We start from the raw sequence: 17,193 nt of genomic DNA on the forward strand, positions 1-17,193 counted from the left end.
GGAGAGAGAAGTATAGAGAACCCAGCTTCTGCTTTATCGTCTAATTCCGGTCTTGTGGACACACCCAGCATGAGCTGCAGAACTGAGTCAGGAAGCACAGAGGCCTCCTCCTGCCAGTCTGTGACCATCCTCAGAACTCCTTACTTCATGAAAACCAGGGGCTGAGCATGGAGATGCTCCCTACATGGGGAGCGGAGAGACAGTAACTTTAAAATAATGATTTGGATATAAAAACTGAGTACACACATTTTTATATCCCTTATTTATAGCAGTTAATACATACAGTTTTTATTTATATAGTATATAAGATCTAATAAAAGTCATATACAGTCATCCCTCAGTATACTAGGGGACTGGTTCTAGAACGCTGCCTATACTCATATCCGCTCACATTCAAGCCCCCCAGTTGGCCTTTAGGACCTGCATACTCGCAAAGTCGGCACCTCACCAATACCAGATTTTCAATCCACATTTTGGTTGGAAAAAAGCCCGCATAGAAGTGGAACCTCGCAGTTCAAACCTGCGGTGTTCAAGAGTCCACTGTTTAACTCTTTTTTACCGAACACTTATTCATGACCTAGACATTCACCAGATATCAGTATATACCTCTGATTAGAGATTCTGGGTTATAATACCAAAAAAAGAACATGGTTGTAGGGTGTAAAATGACTCAAACTGCTAACCACCAGTTCTGTACTTCTTCTGTAAAAGGTAGCCTTACCACCTGAAAACAAAGGTGGATACTGGCCCAGGGTTCAAACCAATATGCTCCAATCCTGGGCTTAGACATTTCTATCTCAGCTCAAAGCCCCTAATTGGTCCATAGCCTGGAGAACTACGTGTGACACTAAAATATTTGAATTTAAAAATATTCTACATAAAAAAAAGGACCAAGACCATACAGTGGACTATCATTCAACAAATGAAAGGTGCAAAATACTGATATATATGCCATTACATGATAAGCCGAAAAAATGTTAGGCTAAGTGAAAAAACCAAGACACAAAGACCATTTATATGAAATGTCCATAAAAGGCCAATCTGTAGAGACAAAGTGGATTGGTGGTTGCCTGGGGCTGGGAGTGGGAACAGAGAATGACTGATCGGGCATCAGGGATCTGAGTGGGATGATGAGAATGTTTTAAAACTGGTTTGTAGAGACGGTTTGAACAACTCAGTTAACTTAATAAAAATCACTGAACTGTACACTTAAAATGGATGAACCTTACAGTATGTAAATAAAGTTGTTAGAAAAAAAAAAAAAACAAGAATGAAACTCAAACTACAATTCAACTGCCAGTTCTTAGTCTGGCTTTATCATACTAAATTATATTAGACTGTGGTGAAAAAAATAGTAAGTGCTATGTAGTCACAAAATGCTATGTGGTTATTATAATTTGATAATTCCCTGATAATAACATTCACACCACCCAAGAAGTATCAAGCAACCTGGCTTCTTAAAGTTGAAAAATCACTGGCCTAAAGATGGCTGGTGATTATCTTCTAAATCACTACTACCTTCTTTCAGATAATACTCATTTGAGATATAAACAGTGACATTATGTTGATGTTTTCAGAGTCCATCTCTCTATCCCTCCAACTGAGTGGTAGTATATGAAGAATTACAGCAAGAAAGAAACAGAAACTCTCATCTAAATCCCCTGAATTTATAGATGTGAAAATTCAGGGCCATTAGTGAAGTGACCCACAGAGCCAGAATGGGAAAGACAGAAAAAGGCAGAAAAGATCAGACTATGATTATCTGTTCACTGTTGTCTAAAAAAAAAAAAAAAGGAAGTAAAAGTACAGTACTTATTAAAATCAGGGTGAAACAAAGATGCCTAAAAATAAATCTAACAGGCTTTTGGAGTTATCAAAATTAACAGTTCACTCATCTGAAAGAGAAGTGGTTTCAACAGTCTTGTTTTTCACAGTTTCTATCAAATTCTCACTCCTCTGAGAACAACCCTCAGCTCAGCTGATATTCTGGGCAGGTGTAGAGCACTCAGAGCAGGCAGCTCTCTCCAGCCCTGTAGTTCAAGTTAGTGAGTGAGACCTTCTTAAAGAACAGAGACCAATTCTGTGGAACAGGCACAGACAGCAAGGCTTTTAAATGGGGAAAAAAAAAAAAATCAACTCTACCCCAGTTTTGGTGGATCAATGGATTAAGATACAACTTTAATTTTTAAGAACTCAAATTACCTAATTTGTTTTTATGTTCTATAAACCCAGACACAAAATAAGTATCATTAAATAACTACACTTTGAAAGATCGCCTGGCAGAACTAAAACAATATTCCAGTTGGCATCTGCACACTTAGAAGACGCACACTCCATCAGACAGAAACGCGCCTGTTCGACACACGTGTCACTGATTTTCATCTACTGTCCCTGTGCCATACCTATCGTGTCTACTTTTCTTGGCAGATAAATCATCTCCAGAGGCAGGTCTTCTCTTTTTCCTTGGCGGCATCACTTTACTAAAGCAGTCTGAAGAACTGCAAGACCGCAGACTTCCTACAAAACGAATGCAAAAAACACAAAATTAAGGTACACCACACTGTAACACTTCTAAAAAATACTATTGCTAAATTGCAGATTTTCATGGCTTGTATTGTAAAAGGCTTAGACGTTATCTGTAAACGCTATAAAAAGAGAAAATGGTTTTTAGTTCCTCTTTGAAAAAATGTTATAGTCAAGAAATAAAACTAGCAATGACACACAAATAATACTTTCCACCAACCCAAATCCCACCAAAAATAGAAGTTATCATAATTTCAATTTACTCTCCAAAAACACTAATATAAATCATCCAAGCTTTCTGCTTCTCTTACATGTCACTGCTCCTCCAAAAGGAATTGCACTGCTATCTCATTTATGTACTTCGTGAGGCAAGGGCAGCTCAGCCAGTAACCTTGACTCTAAAATCGTATAAACACATCAGTCCCAACACTCTTAAGCTTCAAGGGATGTGATTTAAGAAAAAAAAAAAAAAAAAAAAAAACACAAAAAAACAGGATTTGGATTTTTTTGGGCAGAAGTCTGACATGACCTTGAACAAAATTTCCACAGTAATTTTCTTTTGTTTCTGCCACTTGAAGAAGATTCTGCCATTTCCAGTCAGGAAGCATACTTTCACTTGGTAAAAGATGTTAAAATGTAGTAACAACAGACTATAATAACATCATCATCGAGCATTTATTGAGACCTTACTGTGAGCCAGGCCCTGCTCTGAACACTTGCATGTACTAACTCACGTAAGCTCACAGCAAGTCGAGGAGGAAATAATCCCAGTTGCCTTATGCAGATAAGAAAACAGAGGCAGAGAGAGGTTAGGTAAGTGGTAAAACTGAGATTTAAACCCAGGTAGTCTCACTTGACTGTCTTAAACTATTATAAATTACAAGACAATTAAAATATGCCATCTTGGCACAAGTGCCATCAGATATTATGTCGTTTGGTTCCCACAATAACCGTGAACAACAGACAAGGCAAAGGTAATTATCTGTACTTAACAGATGGGAGGAACTAAGGCTTAGGCATTCAAGTGATCTTCCAAGGTCTCAGAAGTAAGAAGTGGTGAATTCTAGGCCCGTCTTTTCTCCCTGCATCAGCCTCTGGTGGAAGGACCTGGGCCCTCAGGGAGCCAGGGGGACGGGGGACAGGAGAGCACAGCGCGCTGGGGCTGGAAGGATCTGCAGTCAGTGTCGATGAGCGAGTTCCAGCTCTTCAACTAACGACGTGGTTCAATCACTAACCTACTCGGGGTCTTTCATCATCTGAAGAATAAGAACAGTGACGTCTACCTCCTAAGATTTTTATGAGGAAAAAACATCCATTCAACAAGTGCTTAGGTGCTGCGTGTAGGTTCTGAGCAGCACAACGGACATGTGCACACACAGCTCACGCCGGCCCCCGCGCCCGCCGAACTCTGCCATGTAGGTATTGCTGGCGTCCTCATTTTTACAAACAAGGAATTCGAAGCAGACAGATTGGTAAGCAGCAGCTGGAAAGCAGTGCACGGAGCCGAGTGTGAATCCAAGCAGCCCCGCAGCAGAGCCCCAGCTCTCGGCCACCATGTGCTGCCGCCTCTACGAGGCCCTGAAATCGGGAAGTGAGAAGCACAGAACTAAGGACACAGCACTGGGGAGTGTCAAGTGGCTAAGAACGTAAAAACCTGGGCAGGGAGAAAACCCAGGAGAGTGTAACGTCCCGGAGGCCAAAGGCGGAGAGAGTGCTTCAGGAAGAGCGTGTTCAACGGCAGCGCAGAGGTCAACTCAGGTACGGAGTGGAGGCACACACCACCTTTAGCAACAGAGCACGGCGGCGATGGACTGGCGGAAGCGGAGGCCAGACAGTGTGCTGGGGAGGGATGTGACACGAGGAAGTGGACACAGTGAATGTGGACGGCTCTTCACCTGCTCTGAAGACAGGGAGCTGTCACTAGCCAATAGTCACAACCTTGCTAACAGCAATGGTAAGGGCTGGGATCTGTATCTCAGTTCATACTTAGGCTGCTAAGTTCCTAGAGGGATATGCTTCAGGAACACACCAGTGAAAAGCACCCTCTGTTACAAATCAGGAGCACAGCCTAAAACGAGGCTTCTATCCAGAGCCTGGTACTGGACAGCGTGCAACCTCAAGGCCCTACTTGCTCCTTCAGCACAGAACCAGAGCCCAAGCAGGTGTAAACCGAGGACACTCAGCCACCTTTCCTGGAGGCCCAGCCACACCCTGTCCTTCCAAGGCTGGGAATAGAGGGTTCTTCAGAGACACAAGGCACCCCCGTCTCTCTCTCCCTGCAACTGCAGTGACACCTGGAAGAGAGAGAGCGCACCAGAGAGAATGCTGCCTACCACCCCACACCCTATTCATCTTCCCTGAAAAACAGCATCCCAATCACAAACAGGAAAGCATACTAAAAGGTCCAAAGAATTGCAGCAACCCAAGCTTTTGCAGACTGCCAGCATACAAGATTTATTCTTATCTATTAATGCCTTGGGGTGGGGCTTGCAGAATGAAAAAGTGTGCTCCGCTCAGCTGTAAAGCCTGCCACACTGCCCAGAAATGACAGGCTTTCCTGAGTCTCAAGGCTGGGTTCTCCCTCATTGGATGCGTACGCCTAAAGGAAAGACATTTTATTCCAACAGAAGTCATGGTTTGGTTCTGAGCACCTGATCTGGCAGTAACCTCTCCTTTCCACAAATATTTGCAGAACACAGAGGAAAATACACTTATCTCCTCAGTCCGTGGGAAGAGGAACACTGTTTAAAATAATGTCTTCACCAATATTCTCAATACATGTTCATTCATTAGCTCCTCTACCACCTGCCTCTTCATAGAAACACTGTTGTAACGTCTGGCTTACACTGGATCCTGCCTGTCAAGAGTAGCATGTTTCTGATAAACATACAAAGTAAGTTAACCAACTTTTCAACTTTCATTTTTTTTCTTTCTTTTTTTTTTTTTTTTTGAGACAGAGTCTCGCTTTGTTGCCCGGGCTAGAGTGAGTGCCGTGGCGTCAGTATAGCTCACAGCAACCTCAAACTCCTGGGCTTAAGCGATCCTCCTGCCTCAGCCTCCCGAGTAGCTGGGACTACAGGCATGCGCCACCATGCCCGGCTAATTTTTTCTATATATATTTTAGTTGTCCATATAATTTCTTTCTATTTTTAGTAGAGACAGGGTCTCACTCTTGCTCAGGCTGGTCTCGAACTCCTGACCTTGAGCGATCCACCCGCCTCGGCCTCCCAGAGTGCTAGGATTACAGCCGTGAGCCACCGCGCCCGGCCTCATTTTTTTTCCTATTGATGAATGCTTTCTGTTAAAAGTTTCACAAATCACTTTTTCTTGTGCCTGTGTAAAACTTATTCATATCTGAAACCCAAACCATCCCAGATTTGGCAATTTACTCTTGCATTTATTCAAAATTTTTATCTCCTAACTAGGAAGCATGACTTTTTTTGTGATCTCTCCACTCTAATCATCAATCAGCATAAGTGAGAGACTGTTAAGGGACCATTTTTCACAAAGAAACTGTTCATTTGCCCTGACGTCCATCCCTACCCAGGCTCAGGGACCCTCGCACAGCCGCCTCACAAGCAGCATGAGGTTAACTCGGACCAAGGGAAGGGACGGGACCAAGGACCACATGGCACAGCTCTTCAAGGCAGAGCCACCCTGGAATCCATGAGGACAGTGAGAAGTTTCAGGCTACATAAAAAGCAACTTTTTAATGCGGAGGAAAACAAATTTGCTTAAAATAATAATTTGCCACCATGCACTAAGTCAACAAAATACACAGAGAGCACCCAACTCAAGTGTGTTTGCCCTCAACCTGCTGCACACCCCGCCTCTCCACCATTAGCCCCGGGATCCTAACTGAGCAAGAGCAACAACTGGGATTTCCTAAGCGCATGCACCAAGGTACATAATGATTTGTGGGGTCCTCTTTGGTTCACCAGTGCATACACAGCAGCTAATACAGATTTTATTACAATACTAAGACACAAACACTGAGTCATACACTATACTCTTAATAAATACTTGCTGAAAGAGTATGTTTCTAAAACATATATACATCAAATTCTGTGAAAAAATCAGTGCCTTCCACAGAATTAAAACACCTCCAAGTAGATAATACACCATCATTTCAGATCTTTTTCCCCCACTTGTCATTAAAACAAACACTTGACTTTAAGTTTCCTGGCAGTTAGAATTTTTTTTAAACACAAATATTTAAGGAGTGTTTGCTTCTTAAAATAATTCTGTAACCACTTTTTTTATGATAAAAATACTGAAATACAAATACGTTCTATTAACATAAATTTGTATTTATTTGTATCATTAAATTTAGACTTCACTGACTCAAAACTTCCATCACTTAATCTACTTCAATTAAAAAGTTTATCTTTAAACAACAAAAAAAATGGAATGTGCAAATAATATAAATAAGAATGTTATGGAAAGTTATCTGCTTCACAGAATGAGCTATTTTAACCCTTTAAAAGTTATCTACTTAGATACAAAACATCTGACATTGTAGGTAGAGGTGAATATTAAGGCTGATGTTTTAGTATATTATTAACAATAATTACAAAGCACTTTCAAAGTTATCTTACTTATTTATCTGCACAAATCTGAGAGGTGTTTCTACATTAAATGAACAGTGAATCTGAAATCAATCCTTCTACCATTAGAAGCTCTTTCTTAATGCTGTGGTGTTTATATAATCTCTAGGAAGGCAATAAAAATTTATATACAGTTTTTACCCAATGGTTATGATTTGAGTTCAGGTTCATTTCTTTTTGATTCAGTGTTTCAAGAGAACGAATTAAATTTTTTTTTCACTGACTCCATCTGATTTCAAATAAATCAGATAGTCAATGGATACAGACTTTTTTCACCACATTAAATAAGCAGAAATACTGCCAACATTTTTTCAACAGGTTTATCCTGGTATTTGTCACCAAAAGTCAATTTTAAAGGGCAACTTGAGTTCACCTAGATCAAACCAAAGACCTTTTAATGTTTATCTAGCCTGCTCTTTTAATAATTTAACTATGCATGTTATTCTTAATAAATATTGCCTATGTAAGTAGGCACTCCACTGTCTTTTTTATTTAATCTTTTTGCTGTGTGGTCCTCAGGTAGAGTCCCTGTCAGTACTAATTTCCTATAAGACACATTAAACTGTGTGCCCAATTTCTAGTCATCCCCAAACAAGAGGTCTACACAATTAGAGAATTTTTCTGACTTTTCCAAACTTAACACAAATGCATGTTCCATAAAAAAACTCACAAAATATTCATTCTAGTGAGCTTGTAAAATTGCCTTATTCCACTAATAACATTTTACATGGTTCATTCTGCCACTTCAGTACTTTTATACAGCTATTTCACTTCACTTTTCACTGAACATGCCACAAAAATACAGTAATTTGAAAGATTGTCTTTTAAGACATCCAATATTTTTATTTCATTTTCTTGAACGCATCATTGAACTACTTAAGTGAAACTATTAGTTTCTAAAAGCACAATTTTTATCCTATTACTTAAGATAAAAATTTTTTTTCTTTCTCTCTAAATAGTTTTGACTTCTGACATTTATTATCTTCCTTACTCATTTTTTCTCCTCTCTGTTAGGACTTTTTTAATTTACTACCTCTATTTTGGGCTTCTCCAGAAATACTAATTCTCTCTCTTATTTCCCTTCGGTAGGAGGAAGATTGGAAGCACAAAAGAAAAGTGTCAGGGGAGGCAGAGCAAGAAGATCCCCGGGCTCTTTTGACTTAGGTTTGACTCTTCCACATATAGTAGTTACAGACACTGCTCAGACTACTGTTGGGCTAAGACAGTCAAAGAAGCACTACAGGCTGGGTGCGGTGGCTTACTCTTGTAATTCTAGCACTCTGGCCTGAGCAAGACCCCATCTCTACGAAAAAAATAGAAAAATTAGCCAGGTGTGGTGACACGTGCCCATAGTCCCAGCTGCTTGGGAGGCTGAAGCAGGAGGATCACTTGAGCCCAGGAGTTGGAGGCTGCAGTAAGCTGTGATGATGCCACTGCACTCTAGCTGGGGCCACAGAGCATGTCTCAAAAAAAAACAAAACAAAAAACCAAACAAAAAAAAAAAAAAAACAAGGAAGCACTACAGTGATTAAACTTTTTCAGATTTCCAAATATCATATATTTTATGTTGTTCAATATTTAAAGTGTGTATACTCTGTCAGGCACGAGAATCACAAGTGATTCTACAACAAGATGGGGAAATGTTAATGAAATGGACACTCTAAGAAATTACTAACACTAATCAACATTGACTGGGCACGTACGAGGTAGCAGACAGTGCACCAGCATGTCATACACCAAACATCAGACACATCTGCCATCTCCAAAGGGAAAATGGGAGGCATGAGGCCAAATATACTTTCCTCTTTCATCTTCCTTAATTATAACTTACAGTTATTAAATTGCCACGTTTCAGGTTAAATATTTAGATATGAAATTACTATAGTAACAACACTCATTTAAATCAAAAGTTCAAAATTAACTACATAATGTATAGGATTCAGAACTTAGATGTTTTATTATCACAGCTAAAGGACAACCTCAGGGCTTCACAAATGCAAAATTCAATTTTAAAAATTAAAACTACACCAATTCTTAAATTAAAAAAAAATCCAGAAAACCTGCCATCACATTGTTTCAAAATCAGAGAGAAATGTGCTCTTTTTTCTTAACTATTGAAAGTGAGCGGCCCTAAAAATTTATTTCAGCATTACTGGTAGTAGCTAAAGTTAAATATACAAATGTACATAAATCAATAGGAGGCTGGAGAAACATTATGATGTAGCCATGAACTAGAAAATTGTGCAGCCACTAAAAAAGAAAGCAGATGATTTATAAATGTGTTACTATGAAAAGGCCTCCAAGATTTCCCGAGTGGCAAAAAACAAGTGGCACATACAAATGTACACTTGTATTTGAGGAGAAAAGACATCATCATCATGATAATTTGGTTAACAAATATAAGAAATTTAAGAGTTACCTCTAGAAAGTCAAATGTGGAGTACTAGTGGCAAGTAGGAGCTGGGATGATAAAGTGGGACAGAAACTTTCACTTTTTATTTTATACTTTTTGACACTTCTTTTAAAACCATGTGCAAATATTTCTTTTAAAATTAATGAAGAAATTGCCTTTGACTGCCCTTGAGTTGATCTATATTTACCGACAGGGAAAGATAAGGTGAAGGGACCCTCAGTGCCCCTGCACTCCTAGACCTCTCCTGGCACAGTCTCTGCCCCCTTGTTTCACTCCTTGCAGGATCTAACCCCTGAGACTAAACCGAGCAGAGAGCCCAGCTCCTCTGAACTGCCTTTCAGATCCGCCTGCCAGCGGTGCAGGTAAAGGGTAGGCACGATCCTCTTCCACTGTCACGCCGGGGGGTGGGGAAGGGGGACAGCAGGTGTGTTGGACTGCACATACCTAGCTGTGGCCGTGATTCAGGTGAAATACTGAAAAGCTTATGCATTCCTGCTGCACATCTACTACGCTGTGTTTTCCAACAAGACTGTTAATTTAATCTCTATCTTGTGCCTAATTTTCAATCAATTCTGAACCAGTTTGGAGAAGAGCGTATGGAGAGCCCTAAATCTCAACAGCCTCTATGCAGTATAGCATGTACAGTATACTATCACTGATGCTAAAAAAAAAAAAAAAAAAAAAATGGCTATAAACATATACTAATCCATGAAAAAAAGTCTGAAAGAACCAACATTAAACCCCACGCTGGGGGAAAGCAGTAGGATTGGGAGGCATGAAGAAAGATTATCACTTTTCACTCCATTTACTTCTGTGCTATTCAAAATTCTCTAACAAGCATTGCTATGGCCTGAATGCTTGTGTGTCCCCCCAAACTCAAATGGTGAAATCTAATCTCTAATGTGTTGGTATTAAGAAGTAGGGCCTTTGGGAGGTGATTAGGTCTTGAGAGTGGAGCCCTTGTGAATGGAAGTGGCTTTATAAAAGAGGCCTGCAGGAGCTACATGCCCCCTCCACCACGTGAGGATGCAGCCAGACGTACCATCAGTGAGGAACAGACCTTTATCAGGCACAAAATCTGCTGGTGCCTAGACTTCTCAGGCTCCAGAACCATGAGCAATAAATTTCTGTTGTTTTCAATGTTATGGAACAGTTTCAGTAGGATAGGTACCAGTTCTTTGTTGTAGGTCTGGTAGAATCTGGCTGTGAATCCACCTGGTCCTGGGCTTTTTTTGTTCTTGTTGGGAGGTTTGTTATTGCTGATTCAATCTTACTACCTGTTACTGGTCTGTCTATTCAGGATTTCTATTTCTATTTCTTCAGGTTTGAGAGGTTGTATGTTTCCAAAAATTTATCCATCATCTCCAGATTTTTTTAGTTGGTGTGCATAAAGATGTTCATAGTAGTCACAGATGACCTTTTGTGAATCCTCCCTAACACATTCTATGAAGCCAGTATCCTGATACCAAAGCCAGGAAAGGACACCACAAAAAAAGAAAACAACAGACCAATATCACCCATGAACATAGATGTAAAAATCTTCAACAAAATACTAGCAAACTGAATCCAATAAAAAAATAATTCACCACAATCAAGTGAGTTTCATCCCAGGGATGCAAGGATGGTTCAACATATGCAAATCAATAAATGTGATTCACCACATAAACAGAATTAAAAACAAAAACCGTATGATCATCTCAATAGATGCAGAAAAAGCATTCGATAAAATCCAGCAGTCCTTCATGATAAAAACGCTTAACAAATTAGGCATAGAAAAGATATACCTTAAAATAATAAAAGCCATATATGACAAACCCACAGCCAACATCATACTGAATGGGAAAAAGGTGAAAGCATTCCAAGAACCGGAACAAGACAAGGATGCCCACTTTCACCACTTCTTTTGAATATAGTACTGGAAGTCCTAGCCAGGGCAATCAAGCAAGAGAAAAACATAAAGGTTATCCAAATCACAGAAGAGGATGAAAAACTATCCCTGTTTGCTGAAGATATGATCTATCAGAAAACCTTAAAGAATTCTCCAAAGGACTCCTAGAATTAATAAATTCAGCAAAGTCTCAGGTTACAAAATTAATGTACACAAATCAGTAGCATTTCTATACACTAATAACAGCCAAGCTAAAAATAAAATCAAGAACACAATACCATTTACAATAGCTGCAAAAAAAATAAAATTTAAAAAAACCTAGGAATATACTTAACCCAAGGAGGTGAAAGATGTCTACAAGGAGAACTACAAAATGTTGATGAAAGAAATCATAGATGACATAAACAAATGGAAAAACATCCCATGCTCACAGATCAGAAGAATCAATATTATTAAAATGTCCATACTACTCAAAGTGATTTACAGACTCAATGCAATTCCCATAAAAATACCAACACCATTTTTCACAGATTTAGAAAAAACAACCCTAAATTTCATATGGAATCAAAAAAGAGCTCAAATAGCCAAAGCAATCCTAAGCAAAAGGAACAAATCTGGAGGCATATTACCTCACTTGAAATTATATTACAAGGCTATAGTAACCAAAACAGCATGGTACTGGTATAAAAGTAGACACACAGATGAATGAAACAAAACAGAAAACCCAGAAATAAAACCAAATGCCTACAAACAACTGATCTTCAACAAAGCAGGCAAAAACATACACTAAGGAAAGGATGCCCTATTCAATTAAATGGTGCTGGGAAAATTACTGATAGCCACATGCAGAAGAAAGGAAACAGGATCCCTATCTCTCATGATATACAAAAATTAACTCAAGTTGAATTAAAGATTTAAATATAAGACCTGAAACCATAAAAACTCTAGAAGAAAACTTAGGAAAAACTCTTCTGGACATTGGCCTCAGCAAAGAATTTATGACTAAGACCCCAAAAGCAAATACTACAAAAAGAAAAATAAATAAATGGGGCTCAATTAAACTAAAAAGCTTCTGCACAGCAAAAGAAATAATCAACAGAGTAAACAGACAACCTACAGAATGGGAGAAAATATTCACGAACTACACACCCAACAAAGGACTAATATTCAGAATCTACATACAAGGAACTCAAATCAGCAAGAAGAAAACAACTCCCTTAAAAAGTGGGCAAAAGACATGAACAGACATTTTTCAGAAGATATACAAATGGCCAAGAAACATGAAAAAACAGTCAACACTACTAATCATCAGGGAAATGCAAATTAAAACCACGAGATACTACCTTACCCCTGTCAGAATGGCCATTATAAAAAGTCAAAAAACAGGCTGGGTGCAGTAGCTTGCACCTGTAATCCTAGCACTCTGGGAGGCCGAGGCAGGAGGATCAAGGCAGGAGTAGGATTGCTTGAGGTCAGGATTTCAAGACCGGCCTAAGCAAGAACAAAAACCCATCTCTACTAAAAATAGAAAAAATTACTCAGGCGTGGTGGTACACATCTGTAGTCCTAGTTACTTGGGAGGCTGAGGCAGGAGGACTGCTTGAGCCCAGGAGTCTGAGGTTGCTGTGAGCTAGGCTGATGCCACAGCACTCTAGCCCAGGAGACAGAGCAAGACTCTGACCCCTCTCCTCAGTGCCCCCTAAAAAGTCAAAAAACAATAGATGTTGTGAAAAGAGAATACTTATACACTGTTGGTGGGAATGTAAATTAGTACAACCTCTATGGAAAACAGTATAGAGATTCCTCAAAGAACTAAAAGTAGACATACTATTCAATCAAGTAGAACTACCATTCAATCCAGCCATCCCACTACTGGATATTAACCCAAAGGAATAGAAGTCATTATACCAAAAAGACACATGTACTCATATGTTTATCATAGCACAATTCACAACTGCAAAGATATGGAATCAACCTAAGTGCCCATCAATTGATGAATGGATAAAGAAAATGTGGTGTGTGTATACACACACACACACACACACACATCCATCCTAGAGTACTACTACTCAACCATAAAAAAGCATGAAATAATGACATTTGCAGCAACTTGGATGGCACTGAAAGCCATTATCCTAAGTGAAGTATTCCAAGAACAGAAAAATACCACGTGTACTCACTTATAAGTGGGAGTTAAACAATGGGTATACAAGTCACACAGAGTGGTACAATGCAGTGGCACCAGGGACCAGTTTCATGCAAGACAGTTTTTCCACGGACCCGGGGGAGGGAGGGGAATGGCAAGCAAGCTATGCAGAGCAGCAGTAAATACAGATGAACCAGATGAAGTTTTGCCCGCTGCTCACCTCCTGCTGTGCAGCCCAGTTCCTAACAGGTAGGTTGGGAACCTGCGTTGGGGACTGCAGGTATAATGGACATTGGAGACTCAGAAGGGGGTAGGGTGGGAGAGGAGTAAAAAGTATCCAAAATTACTGATAGGGTATGATATATACCATTCAGGTGCCAGGCACACTAAAGGCCCTGACTTTACTACTATACAAATAAGCCATGTAATAAAAAACTACTCGTACCCCCTAAATCTATTGAAATTTTTTTTAATTTCTGTTATTTATAAATTACCCAGTCTAAGGTATTTTGTTATAGCAGCCTGAATAGACTAACACAAACATGGATTCACATACTACTATGGTCATTTTCAAAAAATTTAAAGTGTATTTTAATAATTTTTGCTGGAAGTTGAATACAGATCAAATCCGAGTTTCCGAACTTTACGATTACTAGCAGTTAAGAGCAATGGTTCTCAAAGTACAGTCTCCAGAGCAGTTCCATCAGCATCATGTGGAGCTTTTTAGAAATGCAAACTCTGGGGCCCCACCCCAAATCGACAGAATCAGAAACTCTAGGGGTGGAGCCTAGCAATCTGTGTTTTAAAAAAGCCACCCCTCCCCCAAGTGATTATGAAGCTAGCTAAACTTTGAAAACCACAGGGCTAGAGAATAATTTACAATAATCAAGTTTCAATTTTCCCATTTATAAATCCTCAGGACCCAGACAACACACACACACACCCCCCCCCCATCAAATCATTTTTCAGCTCCATTCAATATTTGTGGAATACCTTTCAAACTGCATTACTGTAGCACCTTTTTAGTATAAACTTAAATACTTTACTAGAGAAAAAAATGATATCTTGAAACCATTAGAGAAAATCCCCGGCCCTTTAAACGGGTTAAAGTGCTCTGTCATAAACCAGAGCCCCAGAAAAGATCCCCTACTGGGAAGGAGCCAAAACACGCTGCCCTCACTACACTCTGAAAAACAACTTCAACCAAGTCACAACTTGCTAATGGAGTGTATTATTATATAATAAAACAGAGCATTCGTGATTAGATTTTTTTCTTTCACGGTTTCATGTCAAGAAGTTTATTTAAAATTAAGTTGTGTTAGATTTACAGATACCTGTTTGGTGATCGTCTTGGCCAACGTCTTCTGTTAGATTCTGCAAGAAATATGTTCATTATTACCAAGAAAACACATGCCAGACATCAAGTTTTAAAATTTAGCATTTTCATAAGCAACTGGTATCTTAATATCTAATTTTTTAATCTAATTTTTTAATCTAAATTTTTATCAAATACCGTTACACAAAATGACTACTTCAAATAGTTGGTAATTTTGTCTTTAAAAGATTGACTTACTAGCTTATTAAGGGTGTGGTAGATCTTATGAATATTTGCCAGTGTTGAGAGATGAGAGTTCAGCTGAAAGTCTTTGAAAGAAAAAGGAGAAAATTCAGTGTCATTTATTTCCAATACTGCAAAAAGTCTTTTAAAAAAAAGCTCAGAAGTGAAGATAAATGTTTAGACACAATTGAATAATACCTCAATTAATTTGATACTTACTAAATAAAAAAACAACATGCAATTACTGACCTATCCCCTAGAAATAAATCTGGACAATAAAGTTAAATTCCCATCCAAATGTTAAAAGTTCATGAAATTTTCATGTGAACTCCAAGGTAAAACAAATAATCCAATAGTTGTAAAATCCTGCCAGCAGTGAACTTGAACTTAATAGAAAAATATCAATAATGTTAGCAAATTAAACAAATCACACAAGTAGAGACAGGTCTCAAATGTAACTTTTCCAAACTGTCCACTTTTCCCTCCCCTTCCCCAGAATTACTGGTACAATAAACAAGTTCCTGGCAAGAAAATGACAGAAAACCATCTCAAGGTTTAGTACCTGATAATATATTTATTTTGTTGTCACTTATGCAACAGAGAAAGTTAAAAACAAAAATCTAAGCCCCTCCCTCTCCCATTAAACAAATCAAAGAACTATCCTATCTTGCAACCTCCAAGTCGGAGAGGCCAGAGCCAATGATATAGTTAACAGAGTTACGTGTAAGCAATGCAGTATTAAAGTTTGCCACAGAACCAGAAACAGAAGCAGAAATCATACTCCTAAAGAAACACTACCACATCAATGGGTGAATCCACACATCATCTCTAATCATTCCAGAATTACACACTAAGTCATACACAAAAGACAAATGAGGTTGCTCCATTTTAGCATCCTGCACAATATAAAACTGTAAGTTAACCTGGTACACTTTTAATCTCTAATTTTAAATGTTTTTATAAAGTTTATGCTTGCATACATATTAAGATACACAAATACAAGTTGAAAGTTTACGAATAATTTCACATTTGAATAAACATCAATAGAAGTATTTTCATAACATACCAGGATTACATTAGTTTCTTTTCTTTCCTATCATAAAGCAAAGCTTAGGATGAGGAGAACCCTGAAAAGATACTGTAACTCTCCAAGTTACGCCATTCTGATTTAAAAAAAGGAGGAGGAGGAGGAAAAAAGCACCCTTCACCGGAATATTTTATTTGGGACATGCATCAGATCCAAAGAACAGACCCAAAGATCAGGTGCTACAATGTAAGTTGTATTGCTGGGGCCGGACCCTCTGGGCTGCTACTCTGAATCCTGAAAGCAAGCTGACCCTGCCCACAGTTAGACAGCTTTACTTCATCCTCTAAGGCTTGTTGGAAATCCAGCTCTGGGCAGGCCTGCAGGGCAGAGGGGTTGGGCAGGCCTACAGCCCCTGACATCCACATGCAGCCATGGGGAGCAGCAGGCCATACCTGTGCACGTACACGTGCTCTGCACATTGCTCCCACCTGCCTGGCGGCACCCAATGGCCTCATGCCACAGTCACAGCCATCTAGAACGGTCCAAAGAACCAGCGTTTTTGGCTGAGACACAGCCAGAGCAGGGCCCCAAGCTCTAAATGGGCCTCTGGTATAGATGCATGTTAACTGGTTGGCATCTGAATAGTCTAGCCAAGCTTAAGGTACATGATGCCACAATGTGCCTCAGAACCTGGATTTTCCATCTTAATTAATTCAATTGCACAGAAAAGGTTTAGAAAAGCATTTGGGGGGGTGTGAGTGTACGTATGTGTATTGTGTACTTGTTTACTTATGTTCATATGTAATAAACATGGATGGGGTGTCCAACACCAGAAGCACCAGCCCTCTCGGGACCAGCAAGAGGCTGTGAGGAGCTTAAACATCAACTCCCGCACCTCCATCCTCCTACTACCAAGCCGTAACTCCCTTTTTTCACTCTCTCAACTTAGAAATAGGAAGACAAATGATACATTCCATTATCACCTTGAAATGTAAGTTTAACTCTTGGGCCCCCAAAAACCAAAACAAACA

The 17,193-nt window shown here is 39.3% G+C and overlaps 1 protein-coding gene across 3 annotated transcripts in view; it reads right to left on the reverse strand.

Moving 5' to 3' along the window:
* DCUN1D4 (defective in cullin neddylation 1 domain containing 4) overlaps positions 1-17,193 on the reverse strand; it is a 69,756-nt gene that overhangs the window by 34,616 nt on the left and 17,947 nt on the right. For all 3 annotated transcript variants that reach the window (XM_069458402.1, XM_069458401.1, XM_069458403.1), the window contains exons 2-4: positions 15,151-15,221; positions 14,912-14,951; positions 2,403-2,517 (exon numbers count right to left, since the gene is read on the reverse strand). In XM_069458402.1, coding sequence (XP_069314503.1) covers positions 2,403-2,517; positions 14,912-14,951; positions 15,151-15,221 — 226 coding nt within the window. The remainder of the gene's footprint in view (positions 1-2,402; positions 2,518-14,911; positions 14,952-15,150; positions 15,222-17,193) is intronic.

Source organism: Eulemur rufifrons, chromosome 24, assembly GCF_041146395.1.
Source record: "Eulemur rufifrons isolate Redbay chromosome 24, OSU_ERuf_1, whole genome shotgun sequence".
Taxonomy (NCBI): Eukaryota; Metazoa; Chordata; class Mammalia; order Primates; family Lemuridae; genus Eulemur; species Eulemur rufifrons.